General features: G+C 37.9%; 1 protein-coding gene across 3 annotated transcripts in view; it reads right to left on the bottom strand.

The window, feature by feature from the left end:
- NAA35 (N-alpha-acetyltransferase 35, NatC auxiliary subunit) overlaps nt 1-23,427 on the bottom strand; it is a 94,971-nt gene extending 71,544 nt beyond the window's left edge. The window contains exons 1-6 of one of the 3 annotated variants that reach the window (XM_019423508.2): nt 23,301-23,427; nt 22,301-22,429; nt 11,576-11,609; nt 7,622-7,736; nt 6,497-6,571; nt 5,746-5,913 (exon numbers count right to left, since the gene is read on the bottom strand). In XM_019423508.2, coding sequence (XP_019279053.1) covers nt 5,746-5,913; nt 6,497-6,571; nt 7,622-7,736; nt 11,576-11,609; nt 22,301-22,424 — 516 coding nt within the window. In that variant the 5' untranslated portion in view covers nt 22,425-22,429; nt 23,301-23,427. Of the gene's footprint in view, nt 1-5,745; nt 5,914-6,496; nt 6,572-7,621; nt 7,737-11,575; nt 11,610-22,300; nt 22,430-22,839; nt 22,940-23,169 lie in introns of those variants that run through there. The other 2 variants (XM_019423507.2, XM_019423509.2) reach the window with 2 other exon arrangements.
- Nucleotides 23,428-25,174: the final 1,747 nt, after the last annotated feature.

Here is a 25,174-nt window from a genome sequence, read left to right as displayed (position 1 = left end):
TTTTTATCCAGAAATTAGAATACACGCCTATTATCCAGAAATACGGAATTAACTACTGGCAAAAAGCTAAAAAAAATTTAATATTATTATGGAATGAGGAAAAAAACAGAGAACTATAATTTCTCATTATGCATATTGTGGGGTACTTGATTTTGCATAGTATGTACAAGTACTTTTTAAACATTATTTCTAATGTTTGGTTTTTGAAAGAGAGAGACAGAGTGCAAGCAGAGGAGGAGCAGAGAGAGAGGGAGACACAGAACCCAAAGCAAACTCCAGGCTCTGAGTTGTCAGCACGGAACCCGATGCCAGGCTCGAACTTATGAACCATGAGATCATGACCTGAGCCGAAGTCGGATGCTCAACCAACCAAGCCACCCAGGTGCCCTTGTACAAGTACTTTTATTAAAATACACATAGTAGGAAAAATTTTCAAAGAGCAAAACCAGATATGACCAAATTACCTACTTTTAAGAAGGTAACTAGTGGTCAAGTGGAGAGTGGCCTAGAGGGAAAGAGTGGGCCAGAAGGAAGAGTACAGACACTCACAAGGAATCTAAACCTGAAGCTAAGAAAGGCTCAAAGTAAAGCAGGAACAATGAGAGAGAAGGAAAAGCAATGCCCAGATTCAAGACACTTGAAAGGTAAAAATAAAAGAATTCAATCAGATAACCCTGTAGATACCATTTTGCAAGAATGTAGAATGCAAGTGGACCAGCGGTGTGATGGGGGAACTATGGTTCCCATTTTGTATATGTACACAGGATATTAAGAAAGACACATCTTTAGACAAGTGAAATGTCTCCAGTTCAGAAGTAAAAACAAAGCAGAGACACATCTTTTTTTTGTTTTTTTTTTTTAATTTTTTTTTTTTTTTTTAACGTTTATTTATTTTTGAGACAGAGAGAGACAGAGCATGAACGGGGGAGGGTCAGAGAGAGGGAGACACAGAATCTGAAACAGGCTCCAGGCTCTGAGCTGTCAGCACAGAGCCCGACGCGGGGCTTGAACTCACGGACCGCGAGATCATGACCTGAGCCTGTCGGCGGCTTAACCGACTGAGCCACCCAGGCGCCCCCAAAGCAGAGACACATCTTGAGGGCAAAATATAACAGCACCTAGAACTTCAGAAGCAGCATTTCAAACAAAGAAATGACTGGTTTATTACAGTTCATTCTTACTTATTCATTACTAGTTCTCTTAAGAACTTTCACTAGGCAATCAATTCTTTTTCTAATTTAAAAACAAGATAAACCTATCTAGCAAATCTGAAAAGTTTATAGAAACAAAACATAGGGGCACTTGGGTGGCTCAGTCAGTTAAGCATTTGACTCTTAATTTCAGTTTAAGTCATGATCTCATGGTCATGAGATCCAGCCCTCCTCAGGCTCTGTGCTGAGTGTGGACCCTGCTTGGGATCTCTCTCTCTGCCCCTCCCCAGCACTCTCTCAAAATAAACAAACATTAAAAAAAAAAGAAGAAACAACAATCTCTTCAGCCCAGGAGATTTTACTTATATTTCTTCCTAGTTTTCTTTTAATTTTACACAGTTGCTTACACTATGTGCCACTTTCCTAACCGTTTAAAAGTATATACTCTCCTATGATTTTAAACATCATTTTCACTATCACTATGTATAATAAATTATAAATTATTTGCTTATAATTATCCATAATAAATTATCCATGGTAATAAATTATCCATAATTTACTTCAAGCATAACCTTAATGGTGGCATTTTGGTTGATGCCAACTTTCACTATTGAAAGCTTATTAAAGTATTGGGCATGAAGTGTCCATGCTTCTAATCATTTAAGGCTGAGTTCTAGAGATGAATTAATTTCACCTGTGCTAATGCACACTCCCACTATAATAAAAACCAAAATGACAACTCACTGTATCCTTACCAATACTGAATGGTCTCATTTATAAATATATTTAGTAGATGAAAAATGATCTAATTACTTTTTATTTTAATTGTATTTCTTGGATTACGTAAGGCTAAATTTTAAAAATGTGATGGCAATTTATTACCTTCCTCCAAGAGTAAGTTGTTTATTTTACTGCCCATTTATTCATCTGGGCTTCAGTGTTATGCTTTATTTGAATGAGAGCCTAATAAAGAAGTATTTGGTTATTTTTGTTATCCAAATTTTTTCTAAAAATTTTTTTATCAGCTTTTTCCTATTAGTCTTTTCCTTTACAATTTCTCCCATTTGTAAGTCCTTCATCCAGAGGATATGCAGAATTTCAATTATAATTATTTATATTACAAAAAAATTATTTTCATTTATTTTAAAGTTTTCTATTTATTTTGAAAGAGAGAGAGCACAGGGAAGGGACAGAGAGAGGTTTTAAGAGAATCCCAAGCAGGCTCCACACCAGCAGCACAGAGCCCAATGTAGGGCTCAAACTCCCTAACTGTGAGATCATGACCTGAGCTAAAATCAAGAGTTGGACGCTTAACTGACTGAGCCACCCAGGTGCCCCATTTTCATTTATTTTAAAACAAATTTATCCAGGCACATAATAAAAATTCCAACAGCACAAAAAAGTATATATCCCAATCCTCAAGATTCCAGTTATCTTGGGGTGCCTGGGTGTCTCAGTCGGTTAAGTGTCCGACTTTGCCTCAGATCGTGATCTCACAGTTCGTGGGTTTGAGCCCCACATTGGGTTCCATGCTAATAGCGCGGAGCCTACTTGGGATTCTGTCTCCATCCCTTCCTCACTTGCTTCCCTTCTCTCTCTCCCTCTCAAAATAAACTTAAATAAAATCTTCCAATTATCTTATTTATGAAGATAAATAACTCCCATTTAAAAAAAAGAAAATAAAATGGTAGTAACCTACTACACACTTTTCTACACCTGACTTACTTTACTTTATTTTGGAGACCTAATCTTACTTGTATACATAAACCTACCTCCTTTGTAAAGGGGCCACAATACCCAACTGTATGAAGGTAGCATCACTTAATGAGTCTCCTGTTGATGGACATTAAGATAGTTTCTAGACCTTAGTTACTACAAACAAAACTACAATTAATGTCCTTGCATACAAGTCTTTGTGCACAGCACAGATCTATTTGTAGAATTCTTAAAAGTGAAACTGCGGAGATAAGTCATACACACTTTAACTTATACTAATATTACTAATTGTTCTTTAAAACAGTTGTGTGAATTTATGATACCATAAAAACATGAGTCTTGCTTACACTGGAAACCTGAGTCCTTACTAACAAATGTGGAGGGCATGCTAAACTTAGAAAATCATCATTTTACAGTGAAGATTAAACTAAGCAAGTATTGATGGATGCTAAATCTAGGGGATAGGTTTTAATGAGCAGGATATTTCCATGATTTTAAAGAGCTTCCCTACAGATTGCTTATTATATGCCAGGCTAAAAACTAACCATACAGTAATCAGAAAACATCTTGGAACAAAATAACATCACCACTGAGGAGGCCGATGGACACTGTATACCTCAGCTGTGGCACCGGAAGGAAGACACAATATTACTTTTGTTGTATTCCAGCCAGGATTGCTTAATCTAAATGTAATCATGAGGAAAAACACACAAATCCTAAGTGAGGAACATTCCATGAAAAAAGGCAAACCAGGAGAGGCCTGTGTTCTCCAAAATTATCCATGGTATGGAGAAAAAAAAAAAAAAGGCTGAGGAACTTCTGTGGATTAAAGAGACTAAAAAGATAGGCAACCAAATGCAGGACATGATCCTAGACTGGAACCCGTAGTATAGGGTAAAAATGCTAAGAAGGACAATGCTGGGTCACCTGACAGGAACAGAATACAGAGAATGGACTGTTATTACAGATTCACTGAAGTTGGTAACTGTGCTGTAGCTGTGTATGAAAGTGCTTCTTTCTTAGGAGATGCACACTGAGAGATGTTTGGAGGGAGAACTTCAAAACGTATGCAACTTAGTCTCCAACGGTTCGGGGGAAAAAATACATAAACATGTGTATTCATACACAACAGAAACTGAAGAAGTAATTCAATTGGAACAATTCATTAATAGCAGCTGAATCAAGGTGAGAGATATATGGTGTTCTTTGTGTGGTTACTATAACTTCTGATAATTTGAAATTATTTCCAAATAAAAAGGTTTTCTTAAAAAGAGAGAAATGATGACTGTTCATCTCTCTCTCACACACACAGCACATGAGAGTACCTGTTTCTCACCCTCATCGACACAGTATAAGAAATTTCTAATCTTTGCCAATAATGGGTAAAAAAAGGCACCTCAGTTTTATTCTACATTTCTCTTATGTATCTTTTCTCATGTTTAAAGGCCATTTTATTTTCTGTAAACTATTTTCTGACTTTTAACAACTTTTTACACTTAAAATATTTCATTGATCTGCAATTATTTAGATGTTGTTATAGGCTGAATGTTTGTGTCCCTCCAAAATTCCTGTTAAGTCCTAACACCCAATGTGATGGTATCTGGTGGTGGGGCGCCTTCTGAGAGATGATCAGGCCATGAGAGTAGAGCCCTATGAATGGGACCAGTGCCCTTGTAAAAGAGATCCCAGAGATCTCCCTTACACTTTCTGCCATGTGAGGACACAGTGAAAAGATGGCCAACTATGAACCAGTAGTCAGGCCTTCACCAGACACTGGAGCCGCTGGTGCCTTGATTGTGGACTTCTTAACCTCCAGAAATATGAGAAATAAACTTCTGTTGTTACAACAACCCAAAAGATTAAGGCAGATATAAAATGATGATAAGTTAATTCTCAAGGGTGCTAACCAACTGTCCGAGTACTATTTGCTAAATGAATCCTTTCTCTGCCCTAGGACTAGGATTTTTGATGTCCTTTTGGGCATACGTTGAGAATGTAAGTATTTAATAATTTGTGTATCTCTTCTCATTAACTTAATCTTTTTAAAATTTTCACTCAAATGGGTAAGATATTCCATAATGATACCCACAGCAATTAAAATAGGTAGTTAAGTAACAAATAAGTGTATAAAAGTAGGCAGTATTTCATAGACAACTCACAAGCCATATATTTAAATGTGATCATATTAGCTATATATTTAATTATTCTCACATATACAAATTTAGAAAAGCTATACATTGTATACACTGAACCACTGTAGGAGACTAAAATATTTATTTTGGATTAGTAACAGTGTTAAAAAGAAACAGAAGTTTCAACAAAAGGAAGAATTAAAAAAATAATTTTTGTATCAATAATTTTAAATACTATCACATTTCTCCATAAAATTTCTCATAAGGAGAAAAAAAATCTTTCTATGTCTAAAACTTAAAACACTTCCTAAGGGCAAGGTACTTAGTATAAACTGGAAGAAAATATTTATATCCTGAAATATTTTTCATACCTTTGTTTTCCTTAGCTCCCTATTACCCAAAAACTGAAAGTACAACACTTCTGTGTTATAATTTTTAAGAGACTTGAGGCTGTGTCTTCATAGTCTTTGTGAATCCCCATAATATTCAGAGCAAAGTACTCTCTCAGCACATAATGGATACTCAATGAATAGTACCAACAGAACGAACATATACTAAGATGAAAGTTTTTTCTTCGAACTGGATTCTTTCAGTCAATATATCTGTAAACAGCATAGCATCACTTTTAAAAACTGTTTTTAACTACATGTATCAATAAAAACATGTATCATATAATCATTTAAATACATCACAATAAATAAAGTGGTCAATGAGTTTCAGGAATTCTTATTATTACAAAATCTTACCTCTTCAAAAACAGCAGCTTTATTTACTTTTTCCCTTGCAATGTCACAGATTTTCAGAATTCCCAGAGCAAAAGCTTTCATGGCAGGATCTTCTATAAAGTCTGGATTATGAATGTAAAGGCACGTGAATACTGTCTGTGCCAAGGAATGGCCTTCTAGCCAGGTTATCTATAAAGAAGTAAAAGAATGTATATGTTTAAGATGACACAGAGGGTCTTCAAAGTCTAAATAAATCCGACAGTCAAGGGCTAGAAAGCCACAGACCCAAATAAATATATAATTAACCACAGGGTTTCAAAGATGATTAAAAGGAAGCTAAGAAAAGACAGAAGAATTAAAATTCACTTTCACTGACTAAAGTCTTTCAAAAATCATACACCATAAATATGATTAGCTATCTAAGGGAAACATTCTTATATAGAATTCAGTGTGCAATATATTTGGAGACTAATGAAATTAGAATGCCACCTTACACAGAATCTAAAAACAATCAATTCCACAGTGGAGTCAATAAAAATCCATTAAGTAGGGAATTCACAATTTTAGAACTAACCAGGTGCTTAGCCACTCCTTTAACTCTCCTTTTTCATCCTCACTACTATTAACTTAGTCAAGAGCATCACACCTCTCCTAGATTACTGCAAGAAACTGCACAATGGTTTTCCTACCTCTCTTCTCTAATTCAATTCTCCCAACCAGAGGGAACTTTCTAGGAAGTCACAGTTTTTAGATTAACCAAGTGTACTCTTACCAAACAGCAAAAACAAGTATCCATTATTCCTATCAATTCAGGCAAGGTGAGGTCTTTAATTTTAATGGTGCCATCCTAAAAAAGGAGAAATATGACATATGAGAAGTTTTTATAAAAGTTACAGTTTCTATGTCCAGTAGCATTTTGGCCTCCAAGAATTAAATACTTAAAAAATAATAATTCTAGAACTATATCATCATCTGATAAAAACTAAAATGCCAAATTAACTCTGTATTCTTGAAATATATCTTAAATAGATCTTCAATACAAAAAAATCAAAGCCTCTTAATTTGAAAAGAATAAAGGCCTTTATAAACAAAAAGTTAAACAAGTATTTAAAAACATAGTTCAAATTAGTTTTAAGCATTAATAAATACGAATCATTTTAATGGATCAAAAGTACTTAGAAAAGTAAACATTTTTAAAAACCCTTCCCTTGGGGTTCCTGGGTGGCTCAGTTGGTTGAGCATCCGACTTTAGCTCAGGTCATGGTCTCACGGTTCATGCGTTCAAGCCCCACATCGGGCTCTGTGCAGACAGCTCAGAGCGTGGAGCCTGCTTCGGATTATGTGTCCCCCTCTCTCTCTGCCCCTCCCCAACTTGTGCTCGCTCTCTCTCTCAAAAATAAAAATAAAAAAATTTTTAAAAAACCCTTCCCTTAAGGTGATTAATTTTACTACTTGTAAATTTTATTTAAATATCCATTTATTTAGCAAATCTTTCTTCATAAAATATGCAAAATTAAACTCTGTGGCAACTGTGAATGAATTTCTAAGTCAATCCTCACAGAATGAATTTCAAATTCACAACCACAAGCATTCTGCTTAGTGTGTTAATATATAAAACTTAACCCCTTAACCAACTACCCCGGTATTTGAATATATACTGAAATGCTTTAAAAAATTAGTAAACACACACACAAATTTAGTGCCAGCTTGTAATGAAGACCTTTGAACAATTTACAGACTTCAAAAAAAAAGATAACTAAAGCTTGTAACTAAGTTTTGTTTATGTGCCTGAGATGCTTGTAAAAAAAATTGTATTTTAATATGCCAAGTTTGATGGGCACTGTTTTAACACGTGGAATAACAAATGATAAAACACAAAAAGCACAATGGTATTTACCTTGATAGCTTGTTCAAAATTGAGAACTTTTCGATTAACTTGGTTTCCAATCATGCCAGCATCCATCTTGGGATCCATCATTTCAATGGCAGACATGGCTTCAAAAAGACCAAATCTGCAAGCAAAAAAATTGACCCCACAAATTCTTTTGAACCAGTAAGTTTACCCAGATTCCCTCAATGATATAATAATTATAGTACTTTAAATATATAGTGTTCTATGTATTTAGTCTTCCCAATTTGCTAACACTTCTATTTCAATTAAATAATCTCCTTCTGGGGCACCTGGGTGGCTCAGTCAGTTAAATGTCCAGCTCAGGTCATAATCTCAGGGTCGTGAGATTGAGCCCCACTGTCGGGCTCTACACTGGGCATGGAGCCTGATTAGGATTCTCTCTCTTCCTCTACCCATTTCTGGCTTATGCATGTATGTAACTCTCTCGCAAAAAAAAAGAAAAAAAAATTTTTTAATTAAAAAAATTAAACAATCTTATTTTAACATAAAAATTCTATGTAGCGGTCAAATTATTTGCATACACTGTGCAGGTGAAAAAACAAAAGTTGTTTTTTGTGTTTCCTTTTAAAAGGTTGCACATTAGAAATTTTGGAAAAAAGATCAACTGATCTATAATGGATTTCACTTTGCCTTCTTTAAATGGTTTTCTCTACTTAATATTTAGAAAGTTGTATTGGAATAATCATTACCAAATGTAATTTTTGATTTATTTTCTTTATATCTTGAATAATAGGAATAATGCAGCACATTACCATCTACAATGCCCGAAGTTCTGGCAGTAACATAATGAAAAATAATCCAGGAGTCGTGTTAACTTGTATCTGGTATTTATGGCTTATTAGCCATATAAACAGATAGTTGTGGTGCACTGTGGACTGGTTAGTGAGTATATCATTAACAGATATGCCTTAAAAAATGGGACAGGAAAAAGAAAAGCTTAAAAGAAAGTCTGATAGGTGATCAAGCTACTGACTTCACATTTTGCTTAGTCTAAGCTATTATACTACCAGGAAAATAAAGACATTACCTTGTTACAATACATCATTTCCTCTTAGAAAAGCAGCAAGACATTAAAACCAGCTTTAAGGAGACAAACTCTTCCCTGCAATCCCTCAAATCTCTCAATGCTTCAAGATAATCTGACAATATGAGTATGTTATTATTGAAAACAACTCTAAACTATGCTAATCAAAACCCAAATAGTATTTTTCAAAGAGCTTGTCAAGCCAAAACAGAAAATATGCAAAAATGGAAGAGAATTCTTTCAACAAAAACAGTGTTCACCAAATATCAAAGATACTATAAGACATAATAATTACAAACATTCTAGAATACACAGATCAATAGAAAACAGTCTAAACCCACATTTCTGTAGGAATTCTATATGATAAAGACAGAATTTCAAAGTAATGAAAAATAGTGGATTAATCAATAAATACTGCTGAAACAAGTGGCACACAATTTGATTCACACAATTTTAAAAAGTAAACCCAGGCAGATTTAAGTTCTATACCTAAAACAAGCAAACAAAAGATTTCAATAATTTTTGAATTTCTGAACAAAAAAAAGATTTTCAATAATTTCAAAAAACTATAAAAGGAGAAGTTGATGTATGCAATTGTGTAAATATTTTAAATTTATATGCAATGATAATAAACCATAGTTAACACACCATAATTATCTAGGAAGAGTATTTTTAATATAGGTAATTTTTAAAAAGTTGTTATCCAGAATACAACTGACTCATACAACAAATAAGGCAACTAGTCCAAAGAAAAAGAGGCAAAGGACAGGGGCGCCTGGCTGGCTCAGTCAGTGGAGCATCCAACTTCGGCTCAGGTCATGATCTCACAGCTTGTGAGTTCAAGCCTCGCGTCGGGCTCTGTGCTGAGAGCTCAGAGCCTAGAGTCTGCTTTGGATTCTGTGTCTCCCTCTCTCTCTACTCCTAACCCACTCACATTCTGTCTCTCTCTCAAAAATAAACAGACATTTAAAAAAAAAATTAAAAAAAGAGGCAAAGGACGTGAATGGACAATTCACAAAAGAAAAAAATGTATATTTATAATAAAAGTGAAAAGCTGCTCAAATTCAAATGTAATCAGGCAATGCAAAACAAAACAATGAGGAATTGCTTTGGCCACTCAGAAAGCTTAAAAAATATACCTAGTTTACTCTCATATACTGTTGGTGGGAGACTGATACAGACTTTTTTTTAGTAAAGTTTGGCTGAACCTATTAAAATCCAGTCATTTGATTTCTAGGCTTCCATCCTAAAATATATTTGCACATGCATACAAAGAGGTTTGTATAAATTAAATGTCTTCAATTTTCCCATGTTACTAATCCCATGTTCCCATGTTGCAATCTAAATGTCCATCAATAGGGATACTGCAGAATAAACTATGGTATAGTCACTGTAAAATACAAAGCAACAGTTAAAATGAACGAGGTATAGCTTATATACTAACATGGAAAGATCTCCGAGATACACTGAATGGGAAAAGAATTTTCAAAATAATACATACTGTAGACAGGAATTTATAATCAACTATTTTTTACAGATTTTATTCATATATGTATTTTATAGGTCCAAAAGGACATGCAACAATCTCATAATAGTGATGATATCTGAGCAAAGAGTAAGCATGGGGGACATGGGGGCAGTACAATGGGAAATTTTTGCTTCATCTCTAATGTTTGAATTCGTTTAAAACAAAGTATCCATTACTTACAAGAGAACAACTAAAAACAAGTTTTTAATGGCACAATTAAAACCCTAGACCAGTGAAGTACTTGCCTAATTAGTAAACGCTCTACAGAAATTATAGCAGCATTAAATTAGGATTTCTCCATTCATTCAACAAATGCTGAGCACCTAATATATGCTAGACGCGGTTCTAGGTTCAAGTGCACAAAACAAATTTGCCTGCCAAGATTCCAGTGAAAAGGAAACAGACAGTAAAGATAAAAAGTTACATATACGTTAGAAGATTGTATAGTAGGGAGAAAATACAAGACAGCTAAGGGAGAGATAAATTACAAGAATATAACTTTAATAGGTGTTCAGGGGAGGCTGCTGACAATCATGTTTCCTGGGCTGAGCCTAAAACCTTGGGGAAATGAAGACCACTTGGTCCCTCTTCAGCTGTCTTCCCTCAAATCTTGTTCCACAGTGAGGAGTCACACTCTTTCCTGCATTTGTTTGTGGTATGGTTTCGTTGTATCTTTCCTAGAACCGCCTGCAGCACCAAAAGGATGACCCAGAGTGGTTCTTAGCGTGGTCAATCCCTGGATCAGCACATCAACCTCACCTGGGAACTTGTTGGAACTTCAACTTCTGCAGGGTCCCACACCAGCCCTAAAGAAGGAATTCTGGGGGTTGGGCCCAGCAATGTGTGTTTTAAAAACCCCTTGATATCTCTGATTCACATTAGTTTGAGAAAAAATTAAATTTCAGGATCCACTCCTGCTCCTCAAATGTCCCATCTTGGCCATTAACTGATTTAACATTTCACATTCCTAATTTTGAAATTGAGCCTGGCCATAGTAGTACGGGAACTGAGGTTATCTACGGGAGTACAAATAGAATCAAGCATCTCCCTTTTTTCGCCTTTCCCAGGATTCTCTCATCAAGCCATTAAATCATTCATTGTTGGTCATCAATCAGCCTATCACAGATAACACAAAATCTGTATCTTTTCCTCAAGAAATTCCATATCCTATACATCTAACTCTTAAAGAAAGGACCATAAATCATAGTTTTACCAGGTACAAACTAAGGTCAGCTGCCCCAAAACAGCTCACCAAGATTAAAAATAGATTTCTAATTCATTTTATTTTTACAGCTTTGAAATGTAGTATCACCCAGGCCTCAAGGAATACTATTGCACACACAAAAAAACCCCAGAAATATTAAACTACGCTATTTCAAATACTTACAGCTTATCATGAAGCAGTTCTCCCAACTTTAATTCTAAAAGAAACAAACAGAAAAATCCTTTGAATAACACCGTCTTTATATTTAAATTTTAATTCTAAGAAAAAAAAAAGAAACAAAACAGTTTTGTTTGAAAATGGGCTTTCATTCCTTTAAACTTCATTTTCTAAGAAATTATTTCTACTCCATTACTAACATAATGCCTTCTACATGATGAATATTTAATCCCTATAAATTGAACTTTTAATAATTAGCAAGCAACCCACCACAGGCCACAAAAATCCAATCAGAATTACCAACCTCATTTTAAAATATCACTAGTAAATTTCCCCCAACTATGCTTTTTCACAGAACTGACTGCTGTTTTTTAACTTTCTTAAACCACTTTTAAGTTGTTTCTTAAATCGCTTGGGGTCATAATCTAACCTTTTTTTGTCCCAGGAACAGTGTCAAAGCTACTTTTTAAAGTTACATTTTATTTAGGGGCACTTCAGTCGGTTGAGCGTCTGACTTCAGCTCACGCCATGATCTCACGTTCGTTAATTAAGCCCCACATCGGGCTCATGCTGTCAGCCTGTCAGTGCAGAGCCTGCTTCAGATCCTCTGTCCCTCTCTCTTTGTCCCTTTCCTGCTTGTGCTCTCCCAAAAATAAATACAAATATAAATATAAAGAAAAAAGAAAAAAAGGAAATTCCATTTTATTTAAATGTAGAAAACACCTGAGTAAACAGCTAATCAAAACAGTATTCATCCTCTATAAAGCAGTTCTCAACTTTGGCTTCATGTTGGTATCAACTCTGGAGCCTGTGAAAATCCCAACATCCAAGCAGCACCCTAAACCAATTAAATTCTAGGGGTGGCCCCTCTGCAATGGTTTTAAACCACTACAGGTAAAATCCCAATGTGCAGGGAAGGGGAGAACTACTACTGTAACATTTTAAGTAACTTAAATATTGATGGTCAAATCCGGTAAAAGATGCAAAGCCCCTGTTTTCCGAACTGTACCCCTCCTACTGATCTTAAGTTAAAGAACATTCATTTTTAACAATTCCAGGTAACAAAACAGATAAATCAATGAGAAGCATATCAAAAACTACGCTATAGTATGACAGAACATAACAGCAGTTCTCACAGATGGTCTGGGAACGCAGGTGTCTGTAACATTAAAATTACTTTCACAGTAATATTACAACATTTTCTTTTTCATTGTATTGACATCTGCACTGATAATACAAGAGCAACAGCATAAAGGGAAAAATTAAAAAGCAACGAGGGCTATACTGCTTTAGCTTCACCACAAATTAAGACAGTGGCGCCCAAGCTAAATAGTGTATTTTTTTACCTCCAAGCACTTGCAGTTAAAAAGACAACATTTTTAAATGTCACTTAAGTCCTTGATGAAGCAGTAAAATCACTAATCTCAAGGCTGGGACCAGGGTGCAGCAAGTGAAGCATTTCCTGCGGGAAATTTAAGCATGAACTCACTTTCAGGTAGTGAGTTGTTTTTGTTTTTAAGTTTACTCATTTTGAGACGGAGAGAGGGAGAGCATGAACAGGAGACGGGCAGGGAGAGAGAGAATCCCAAGCAAGCTCCACATTGTCAACACAGAGCCGGATATGGGGCTCAAACTCACAAACCATGAGATGAAATCAAGAGATGGACTGACTGAACCACCCAGGTGCCCCTCAGGTAGTGAATTCTTAAGTTTTCCACCCTAGGTGCCTCACTTCATTCTAGTGCTGGTCCTGATTTACCTGATTAAGTCTCAATCTTTGAGTACATCTTTTAAATATTCTATTTGACAAAACAGGAAATATAAACAAACACGTCTGCTGCATATCAAAGTAAGCTGTTATTGTAAGGAAAAGCACTTGCACAATTACAATGGAACACCATTTTTACTTGAAAGAACAAATGACAAACTATACTTACTCAGACTTAAGAATATGCCATTTTCTTGGAAAGGAGTTTGTTGCTTTAAGAAAAACTGAAATTTTGTGTTGCCAATGATAAAATTCGAGCTTGTAAGCAAAACTTAGAATTTGGAGAAACATATCTACCACTGCGAACCTGATAGCTTCCCAATGTTAAAAAAGACTTTTCTGATAATGGTGGTAATATTAACAAATGTGCTTTTCAGTATTATATATCAGCATTTAGAAGATATGCTTAAGTCAATGAACCAATATTTTCCAAATGGAGACACACGTTCCAAAATTAAGCATTCCAAGTTCAAGGCACACCAATGGATTTTAATGTAACAGAGAGAATGGAAAGTCCACTGATAACAGATCTTCAGATTCCATATCACAACTGATCTTTAAGAAACTACCACCTGTCAAGTTTTGTTGTACTGTAATATCAAAGAAGTATATCCACAATTATCTGAAAAGGTTCCTGTTTTTCAACTATATATCTGGTGAGGCCAGATTTACCTCATATACTTCCAACAAATACAGACAGATTAGCAATTCAGATGCCCTCTATTACGCTGACATTAAAGAGATTTTCAAAAATATAAAACAACTCTAGTCTTGGAAGTTATTCTCTTTTGAAAAATAATTTATTTTTCATCAAAAAACATATTAACATGGAATGGGTTTATAATTGTTTTTAAATCAATTGGGAGGTATTTTTAAAATTTGTTTTAAGTTTTAATGAACATCTATATCCATATCCATATGGAAACACACAATTTTTGAGTGAAAAGGTATAATTTTTAAAAGTATAATGGGGTCCCAAAATCAAAAAATTTGAGAACTGCTGTAATAATTTATCAAATACTTATGGTAAATTTAGGGTACCAAATAGCTTCACCAAACTTAAAAAGAAAAACACTCCACAGACCTTGAACCAAGTCACTCTGTGCCTTGGTTTCCTTATCTGTAAAATGAACTGCTGAACTAGCCGACTCTCAGTATGGTCCCTTAGAACACCAGGAATCAGATCACAGTAAACTATAGGCAGGAAGCTTGAAAATTTGCTCAACTAAGCAGAGTGCAAGCACTTTTACTGCATGATCAACACCTGGACACGGAATCATGATCTTCTACAGCACTACAGACCTGAGTAGTCTGGGTCTTATCCAACTATGCAGCAGTTCTGAAAAGACTTAGCGAGAAAGATAATGTTTTACATTTATCATTAGCAGTCAGAGCAATGACATCATAACATATCATGTAGTCTCTGGACTACTAATAAGAGAATAAGAGTCAAAAAGGCAAGTTAACATTTTAGTACTACTACAGAAATTGTTTTGATCTTGCATGCTGTGGGAAATGTTGTTGATGATCCTAGGGATTACAGACGCACCAAACCACTGAACTAAGTTAACGCAATGATTAAAAAGTAGTTACTTCTACTTTTAAGTTAAAGCCTTAAATAGGTACAGTAGTACATAGCTTAAACCACTCCAAGCAAAGGAAAAAATTAGATATGAGGAAAAATTGATGATTCAAATTTTTTGACTACCTTGACAATCGTCTTTTTCTTTTATCCTCACTCTCATATAAAGTATGAATGTATCTGCTGTGAGAGAAAATTTAACTCAACTTTGTGGGTCACAGATTTTCCTAACATTTTATTGAGGACATCATTCATTTTGCCTTGGAAGTGAACAATGAATCATACTTGTGGTGGAGTTTGGGTATGCAGCAGTTGAAGCATATGCTCATTTGGATGAAACGTTATCTTGCAAAAGAAAAACATGCACCTATGTGACAACGCAAATACATATATGTTATCATCTTGTAAACGAGATCATGTGTAAACTGATGTTATAGATCTTTGATAAAATTTCTACCCATAACGTTGTAAATGATGGTTAAGTTCCCAGCTAGGATCCTTATGAATACCCTACTGAATCTATGATATAACCGAAATCCAATACCACTGTAATAGTAATATTTAAACAAAATGACGGAGGTTTACCACTGGGTAAGGGTGGCCAATTGAACACAGGCAACTACCTTTAATTCCCTCCAGAAATTTCATTAAAACAACCAAAGGAAGTATGTATGTGTGTGTTTGTGTTTTAAGAAAGGTATACACTCCAAAGAAGAGAAACAGGTACAGAAATAGTGTAATAGTACAACTTGGAAACAAAAAGACAAGTAGTTTCTTAGCAAACTCAAGAAAACCGAATCCTAAAAAGCAGGAGTGAAGAAAGCCCAAAACATGACCTACCATTTGCCTCTAAAAGTACAGATAAAGGGAGGCTAAAACATGGAACTGAGCAGACAGCGCAGAGCCCTGTCCTAATGTACAGAGCAGGACAACTGCCCTCCCTTCCCCACACGTAACACTGAAGACTTTCTGTGAAGAGGGGGGAAACGTCCCCAGGGACATAAGGTTACCTGAAGGCCAGGGTAGAACACTGGAAAGAGGGGGCATTAAGTGAGTATGTGAAAACCCCAGATCTCTTCCCTCACTTATCTGTTAAATCACAGGCAGTCAAGTCAGAGCACCAGCACCAGTCAAGTCCACGTCAGTAAGTCCCACTCAAAAATTCAGAGCTTCCCACTGGCTTTTGGTCTCCCACCCTCAGACAACAAAGAAATCTTAGGTATCTGAAGTAATCCTCAAACATGAAAGATATAAAGGAAACAAACTTGAAAAACAAAAAGGCAAGTTGGCAGAAAGACACTATGTAGAGGAAAATTCAAAAGAACTATTATCCTTAGAGAGATAAAACGGTACAACCCTGAAACAAAACCAGGACATTTTACTTAAAAAAAGGGGAGGGGGGAATTGTTCTGAGAAAAGAAGTCTTAAAAACATTACAGTGGAAAAGAAAAAATCAGTAGGTTTGGAAGATGCGAGTCTTAGTCCATTCAGGCTATTGCAACAAAAAATACCATAAACTGGACAGCTATAAACAACAAACATTGATTTCTCACAGTTCTAGAGGCTGGAAGTCCAAGATTAAGGCACCAGCAAATATCTGGTGAGGTATCCTTTTGTAAGGAGAATACAAAATAATAAATAAATAAATAAATAAATAAATAAATAAATAAATAAATAAATAGGAAATAGAGTAATTAAAGAAAGTTTCTTAAAACTGAAGGATCAGACAAGGTAAGAAGACCCCAGAGTCATCAACCAGACAAGCCACTATGAGAGGTCTGTATAAGAGGTCAAACAGAAGACTCTAAAAGGTTACATAGGAAAGCTCAGTTATCAGAATGTCATCAAACTACTTAATAGCAAAATCAGAGCAGAAACATAAATGGGTCATGCTCTCAAAATTCTTAAAGGTATCCAGACACACTATGTTATCAATAAAGTGGGAGGATAAAATAAAAATATTTTCAGACACCCAGAGCCTCCAAAAATTGTATCTCCCATGCATTTTACTCAAGAGGAGAAAAAAGATGTCTAATCTAGGGGCGCCTGGGTGGCTCAGTCGGTTGAGCGTCCGACTTTGGCTCAGGTCATGATCTCACGGTCTGTGGGTTCGAGCCCCACGTAGGGCTCTGTGCTGACAGCTCAGAGCCTGGAGCCTGCTTCTGATCCTGTGTCTCCCTCTCTCTCTGCCCCTCCCTCACTCTCACTTTGTCTTACTCTGTCTCTCAAAAATAAATGTAAAAAAAATTAAAAAAAAAAAAAAGATGTCTAATCTATATTAAAGTAAGAAACCCCAAGCTGATGATCTCAGGATCACATTATGTACAAAGCTTCAGACTGGAGCAGTAAGTAAGAGGCTCGAGGAGAAATTTCTTCAAAGAGATGAAAAACAATACGATGTCTGAGGTATCTGAATGTCTTAAGGAGCTTAAGACAAATGAACAATCTAAGGTAGAACTAATGATAACTACAAAGATTCTGAATAAGAGTTTTTTGTATATAACAAAACTGTGCGGGAAGGAAAAATAACAGCTTTACTCTTTGACTCCACAATAGGTAATATTTGCTTATCCATAGTGTAGCTATAACTATATGGGTAGAGGTACATACATGATTTCAAATTGGGGAGTGCGAGGAATCAAGAAATAACAATAGAAGCATGCTATCTATAATTATGAATACTGGAATAACCACCTCAAAGAGGGAAAGTGGTGAGTACTGAGGACACCTCTTCTGTTAACCAAACCTCCCAACGTAAAGGAGGATATACAATACCCACCTGATTAAGAAGAAAATCTGATAAGATGCATTCAACAATGCAGAAGAGCCCTCAAAATGTATCAACTGTCCCACTCTCTTCCCACTGCTTGCTCTATGTTAATGCTAGTTGTTAGAGGTGTTAAGACATCCAGTATCCATATGTTCCTTTCCTGAAGAATCCAGGGTCAGAAAGGGTAAATGATAGTTGAACATTCTTGAAAGTTATCTAAACAGAGTGAACTATGCAGTACTATTGACATTTTGTGCAGAATAATTACTTCTTTGTGGGGGCTACCCTGTGCAGCATCTTTGCTGTGTACCCGCTAGACACCAGTAACAGCCCAACCCCCCCCCCCCCAACTGTGACAACCAAAAACATTGCAAGACACTGGCAAGTGTTCCTTGAGGGGCAAAATCATCCCTGGTGGAGAACTGCTGATCTCAAGTGACCCACAATTACCAGCGCTGCCCAGTCCCCATGCCTTACAACTGAAAATACTCTTGATAGGATGGAACAAGGAAAACATAATTTTCATTTCCAAAATCAAAATCACTTAAAGAAAAAAAAGTATTTTACAGGGTGCCCAGATCTTTCACCAAGACAATTTCCATCCATCTTTTTTTTTAATCTTTGAATAAAGTGCTAACAAACAGCAAATTCCTAGAACAATGATTCTCAAATTGGGGTTTATGAATTCAGCAGGGGAGGAGTCTATATTTTTTTTACGATAACTGTTAAATGCTATATAATCAGTTCGATAATTTTTTAAAAAAAGATTACAGAAGCATACTGCAAACCAACTGGATAATAAGGTTTATAATCAAGTATTGCTACAATTTCAGTGCTCAATCTTATGTTCATAATGAAGCTAGTTTCAGGCAATCACCCAAAATGATACCATTTAATGTAATGCAGGGGTTCTAAAATTTCTGAAGTAGGAGATCCAGATACTCTGATTTGAAGAAACACAGCCTTAATATATTCATTCATTCTTAAAACAAATATATATTAGGCACCTACAAGTGTTCTGAATGAGAGAAGACAATATAGAAAGGAAGAGAAAGAAGTTTAAGAATCCTAGGTTTTGAAACAGGGAAGAGAAATCAATAAAAGGAGTCTTCTGAAGAAAAGTAATGGGCAAGGGTTGAAGAAAGAGGACGGGAGAAGAGGCCTTAAACAACGGGGTCTCTGAGAAAGACAGACTAATGAGGGATGAGTGAAGCCATCAAAGACATAAGAAGATGGGATGACAGGAAGGGCCCATGTCTTTCTAGACTAAAGCTCAAAAAGAATGAAGTAATGATAACGAACCTTGGATTACCTCTGGGTTCTAGACACCTGAAGGCATGTATCATCATCCTAGGAGAGGCTGTTGGCTCTCCACAGAGTGTGTGGAAGAAGGGAATCTGGTAGGTAGAAGGAGCAACGTACGTTTTATGATCTTCTGTGTTTAAGTGAAATTTCTAAATTGAGGGTTTGTTTGTATTCAGAAAGCACCTAACTTTAGACAACCAAATGAAATACGAAGATAAAAAGCTTTTTATAGGAAGCAGAGATGGTTTGAATTCGGCAAAGTTTCCTGGAGAAGCAAAGCTCAGAGGTGTTATTTAGATGAATATATTATGTATCAGGCAAAGTAACAATAACGGCACCATATATTCAAAATAATTTCAAGGAAAAAAAAGCCAAGGGCCTAAATGTCAGATACAGGAAATGTCAAGGGAATGTGTGCCCTCTGCCTAACAGGAGATAAAGGAAGTGATGAAAGTTACAATTTGATCCAGAGGAGTTTGATGAGCCACTAAAAGAACAAGTAGAAATGTGCATGAGGAACACTGTGATCACTATGCAGATTGTTTTCTCAGTACCAAAATAAATAAATAAATAACCATAGTTTAGCCAAATGCCATCACAGTGTTACTGAAGAGACCACTACAACAGTTAAATGGTATTAAGAATATTTGTTTTAAATTTGGTCTTCTGAAAGTTGCTAGAACAGAAGTCTAAACTAAATTGACGCCATGGGGGCACCTGGCTGGCTCAGTCAGATGAGTGTCCCACTTTTGATCCTGGGGTTGTGGGATCGAGCCCCCTCAGGCTGTGCACTAAGTGTGGAGTCTACTTGAGATTCTCTCCCTCTCTCTCCCTCTCTCTCCCTCTCCCCTGCTTCTCTCCCCCAACACACTCTATTAAAAAATAAACTGAGGGGCGCCTGGGTGGCTCAGTTGGTTGAGCATCCAACTTCAACTCAGGTCGTAATCTCAAAACTCATGGGTTTGAGCCCCGCGTGGGCTCTGTGCTGACAGCTTGGAGCCTTGAGCCTGCTTCTGATTCTCTCCCCCCTCTCTCTGCCCCTCCCCCACATGCACATGCTCACGTGAGCTCTCTTTCTCTCAAAAATAAATAAACATTAAATAAATACAAAAATATTTTGACATCGTGAATCTGATTATTTCAGGAAAAGAAAACCAATTATTAATACCACAGGCTCAAGAACTGCCAACAGCCTTTAAGTCCTAAATCTACATTAATTTTTAGTTTCAAGAATGTCTCACACCTGTGCCTCCTGAGACAAAGCAAGAGCTAATTATGGAAGATTTAACAGAATGGCTTGAGGTTGGCAACAAAATGACATGCTACCCCCTCTCAATCCCCACTGAAACAGGTATTAAACCATATTGCCTATTCAAGGTTTCTTCCATGAAGCAGCAAAATTATTTACTCTTCCTCAAACATCAAACTCTCACTGAACTCTGGCTGTAATGGTTCATCTGTCTAGAATTCCCTCCCATCCACTTATAGAAACTCGACCACACCTTTAAAGCCCAACTCATGCCTTATGAACTTCATAAAACCTTTCCCATTTAGGTTCAGAATGACAGCCCTCTAATATAGATCATTTAAAAAATTAGTGCAGGGGCGCCTGGATGGCTCAGTCAGTTGGGCATCCGACTTCAGCTCGGGTCATGATCTCATGGTTTGTGAGTTCAAGCCCTGCCTCGGGCTCTGTGCTGACGGCTCGGAGCCTGGAGGCTGCTTTGGATTCTGTATCTCCTCTCTCCCCCTCCCCCACTTGTGCTCTGACTCTCTCTCTCTCAAAAATACATAAATGTAAATAAATAAATAATCAGTGCAAAATGATGGGTATGATCCACTTAATAGTTTAAGATCTCTAGGCACAACAATTACACTGTAACTTAGACTTCTTTCTCTCTCCCTTGGATACACAGATATGAGCAGTCCCCCAATTAGTCCCAGTGTAATGTTCTTTCCACTATCTCACTTACGCATACTTTAACTGGACACGTATTTCGAAACAGTGGATGGGCAGGCACATGATTTATCATTTTGCTTATATTCAGCTGGCTCTCTTTCCACCTTCAGCTGCTCCAAGTCTCTACTCTTCCTCTCAAGAGCACTAAACACGCCTCCTCACCAGCATGAGAAACAACTCATTCAGTAAGGAAACAGAAGCCATCCAGGTGTGCATCCCTCCACCATTCCTCACCATCCACTTAGAAATATGTTTCTTCACCAATCCTAACCTCAGTTCCTCCTGTCTCAGTATGTCCTTATTCTATACCCAAAAGTTAATTTCCCTACTATGTTCTTGATCTCATCCTCTTCAAATTCACTCTACCATTTCTTTCACTTTTCAGTCTCTCCCTAAGGCTCCTTCCTCTCAGACAACAAGTATGCTCATTTCTCTAATCATTTATGCCTATGCATTTATTAAACTATTACAATGTGCCAGGAAATGTTCTGTGTGCTAGGGCTACATCAAGATCTCTGCACTCACAGAGCTTACATTCCAGTGGGGGAGGTTGACAATAAACAAGAAATAACCTACAATGACGGTTTCTGACAGTAGGTTAAGTATTACGATAAAAATAAAACAAGTAATTCAACTGAGGTGGAGTTGTACAGAAGAGAATGGGGCTAACTCTGCTTAGACCGGTTGTTTTGAGAAATCCTCACTGGAGAGGTAACATTTAAGGAGCTGGCTACGTGAGCACCTGGAAGCAAAGGAGTTTAAAACACAGAAAAGGAAATATACAGAGGTCCGAAGGGAAACTGCCTTGGTGTACTTAATGACATAAAAAGGACCTTGTGACTAACATAATGAGGCTAGTGGGGCAGTGGTACAAAAACGAAGTCAGTGGTAGGCAGGCACCAGACCATACAGGCCATGGGGACAGAATACGGATTTTATTCTACACAGAACAGGAAGCCACTGAAGGCTCTTAAACAGGGAATGATGTGATTCGATCATTTACAAACCTCAAACATACAATAATACTAACGTCTTTACTTCCATACAACTCATGTTTCCACAGTTTGAAATTACTGCCATGTACTCTCCACTCTGTAACTTAAAGCTAGACAAACTGAAGAAATTGCTTCAACATCTGTATTTCATGCGATATCAAATACCGACTGGCTTTGAATGAAAGTTAAAATCAGAAGGTAGAGAATGAATACGTGTGGTTAACAAACTTGATAAAGCACACTTACCTGTTGATTTCCTTACATTTAATGAGTTAGTCCACAAATCACAATCAAGATTGTATTTTATCTTTTCCCAGATTTTGAGCTTCTAATCCAAAAATTCAAACTCACCTCGACAAGCTTCTTCAAAATCTTGGGTTATGTCCACCCAGCTTGTATTGCTTTTTTCCATCTTTTCTGGTATACTGAGCTCCCATCCTGAATCATCATCTTCTACAGAAGCTTTCATGACCATAATGCCTATAAAATTAACACTGGTGTAAAAGAGATTGTGGCTTTCAAGGCAAGGGTATTTTTGCAATCTTTGTGTGTTTGCCGAAGTACTCGATGGAAGTCTTACTAAACTGCCAGACCTCATCCGAGTTTGAAGATGGTACTGGAAAAAAAATACCTTAATGCAACTAAATCTTACACGGACACTATCGCTGTTCATTTACTAATAGTCCAGCACCTACCAGGGCTCTAAGAGTTTGCCTTCCCACTATCTAAGAAGAAAAATCACAAGCCGCCCCACCACTGGCCCCAACAGAACCAACTCCAGAGCTTTCAACTTTCCACACTGGCCACAAATGGCCAAGACACTCTTCACAGTCCCCTCCTGCAGCCCGGGAGCCCATGAGGCAACTACTCAAGTCAGGGTGGTCCCTCACCTGGCCGGAACTCTCTGGGCCGACCTGGACCCCCGCATAGCCTCGCACGGTGGGCACGGAGTGCGGGAGCGCCTCGCGGGGTCCAACCCACCCGGCCCAGGGTGGCGGCGCACCTGAGGCGGGGACCCGCCCCACGTCCGCCCTACCCGGGTCAGCTCAGCCCGGCCCGGCCCCGGCCCCGGCCCCGGCCCCACAGGGCACGGAAGCAAGGGCAGAGCTGTCGACGCGCGGGAGTGCGGGCACGCCCGGTGCCGGGTCGTCGCCCCGGCAACACCCGGCAAGGCCCGGGCCTCGGCGGGCAGCGGACTCGGGGGAGCCTGCAGCTCCTACCTGAAGCGCGGCGGGAGGGCCGGGGCCCCAGGGTGACCTGGCGTCCCAGGGTCTGCCACACGCACGGGGGGCTGCGACTCTAGGACACTGGAGGGAGGGAGTTTCAATGGCTCTGCGCTGGCGGTCCCTACCTACTTCTCCCGTGGCCGCCCGCGCCGCCACGCACCGTCCAAACCGCGGAAATAACGACGCCGCCTCTGCCGCCGCCGCCCCCTCCCCTCAGCCCTGCCCGACCGGCCGCGTGCGCGCATGCGTACGCCGGGTGCGCGCGACCCCGCCCCCTCTCCCTCACTCCTGGGGACTTCGCATACCCCGGCCACACCCCCTCCCTCACCACCGCCGCCGACGGCAGCGGTCTTCTCTTCTCGCGGGATTAGAGCCAATCGCGAGACCGGAAGCTACCTTCCTTCTGCCTCAAGCCGAGTCCCGGGCAGTGGGCGGGTCCCGATGAGGGGTGGAGCCAGAGGGGGTGGTCTCAGAGCTGGCCCAGACAGGCTCCGTGGGATATTTTTAGAAAGGTACCAATAAGGGGGGGAAAAAAGCAAGGACAATATTTGTAGACCTTAGCAGTTGTGGCCACGCAGGAAGAGCCTGGCTGTGAATTTCATCTAGCTAGTGCTGCCTGACACAGGATTTATGTTTCCTAGAGAGCCTGGAGGTTTCTTGGGGGAAAAGAGAAACGAAATATCTAGAGTCAAGCCATTTTCTTTGAGACTTGTAAATATTTTACGTTTTTCTTAAAATTAACAAAATGATCAGTTTTAAAGTGGGATTATGCAAGTAGACTTCCAAGAGTAAGAAGCACATCTTTACTACTAATTTAATTCCCATTAAAACGGCCAAAATTTAAAAGACGACACCAAATGTTGACAAGGATTTGGAGCAACTGGACCTCTCCTGTTGCCGACGAGAAAGCAAAATGGTACAATCACTTTTAACAGTTTGTCTTTTACCAGAAAAGTGATCATACACTTACCATTTGATCTAGCAATTCCACTCCCAGGTATTTTCTTAAGAATATGAAAATATGCGTCCACTTGTACCTTACATTTCATAGCTTCATTTTTAATAATCCAAAACTGGAAACCCATATGTTCATCTACTGGTGAATGGATAAACTTATCGCTCATCCATACAATGTAATGAATAATAATTACCAACAAACAGGGGTGAACTACTTGACATGCAAAATCATGAATCGCAAAAAAACATTATGTTGAGCAAAGGAAATAAAAAGCATAAGCAAAAGAATATGATTCCATTTATGTGAAACTTAAAAAAAAATTTTTTTAACGTTTATTCATTTTTGAGAGACAGAAACAGAGCATGAGCAGGGAAGGGGCAGAAAGAGAGGGAGACACAGAATCTGAAGCAGGCTCCAGGCTCTGAGCTGTCAACACAGAGCCCAACACAGGGCTCGAACTCATGGAACTGTGAGGTCATGACCTGAGCCAAAGTCAGACGCTCAACCCACTGAGCCACCCTGGCGGCCCTATATGAAACTCTTAAAAATAAAAATGCAATTTATACTGACAAAACAGAGCATTGAGTGCCTAGATGTCAAGGAAGCATTAACTAGAATAGGGCTAGATGATTTGAGGTGATAGAAATGTTGTTTCTTGATTATAGTAGCCACTATACAGCAGCCATTTTAAAAAAGTAAAAAGTAATCTTTGTGTCTCTTACAGAATAATAAGTTTTATAACAGCAGGAGCTTTGCCAGTTTTGAACAAAATTATATCCACCTCACTTAGGGTGGTGGTTGGCAGGTAGTAGGTTCTCACTAAAGGCACTAAGGATGAAAATATAGGGCAGAATTACAATAAAGAAAATCTATACTGTTTCTCCAAAACCATTTGCTGAACTTTGCAGAGGCCATAAGAAATCTAGAAAAGGATGAACTGACTGCATCTGAGTTATTCAGTATTATGTGTAGATTGTGACAAAAACTGATATAGCAAGAAAACAGAAAAACAAAAACCCCCACCAATGTTTGGAAATAAGA

Source organism: Panthera pardus, unplaced genomic scaffold (genome assembly GCF_024362965.1).
Source record: "Panthera pardus isolate Hobbes unplaced genomic scaffold, ASM2436296v1 HiC_scaffold_20, whole genome shotgun sequence".
Taxonomy (NCBI): Eukaryota; Metazoa; Chordata; class Mammalia; order Carnivora; family Felidae; genus Panthera; species Panthera pardus.
Note: the sequence above shows the minus strand (reverse complement) of the source record. Positions and strands in the feature narration are given on the sequence as shown.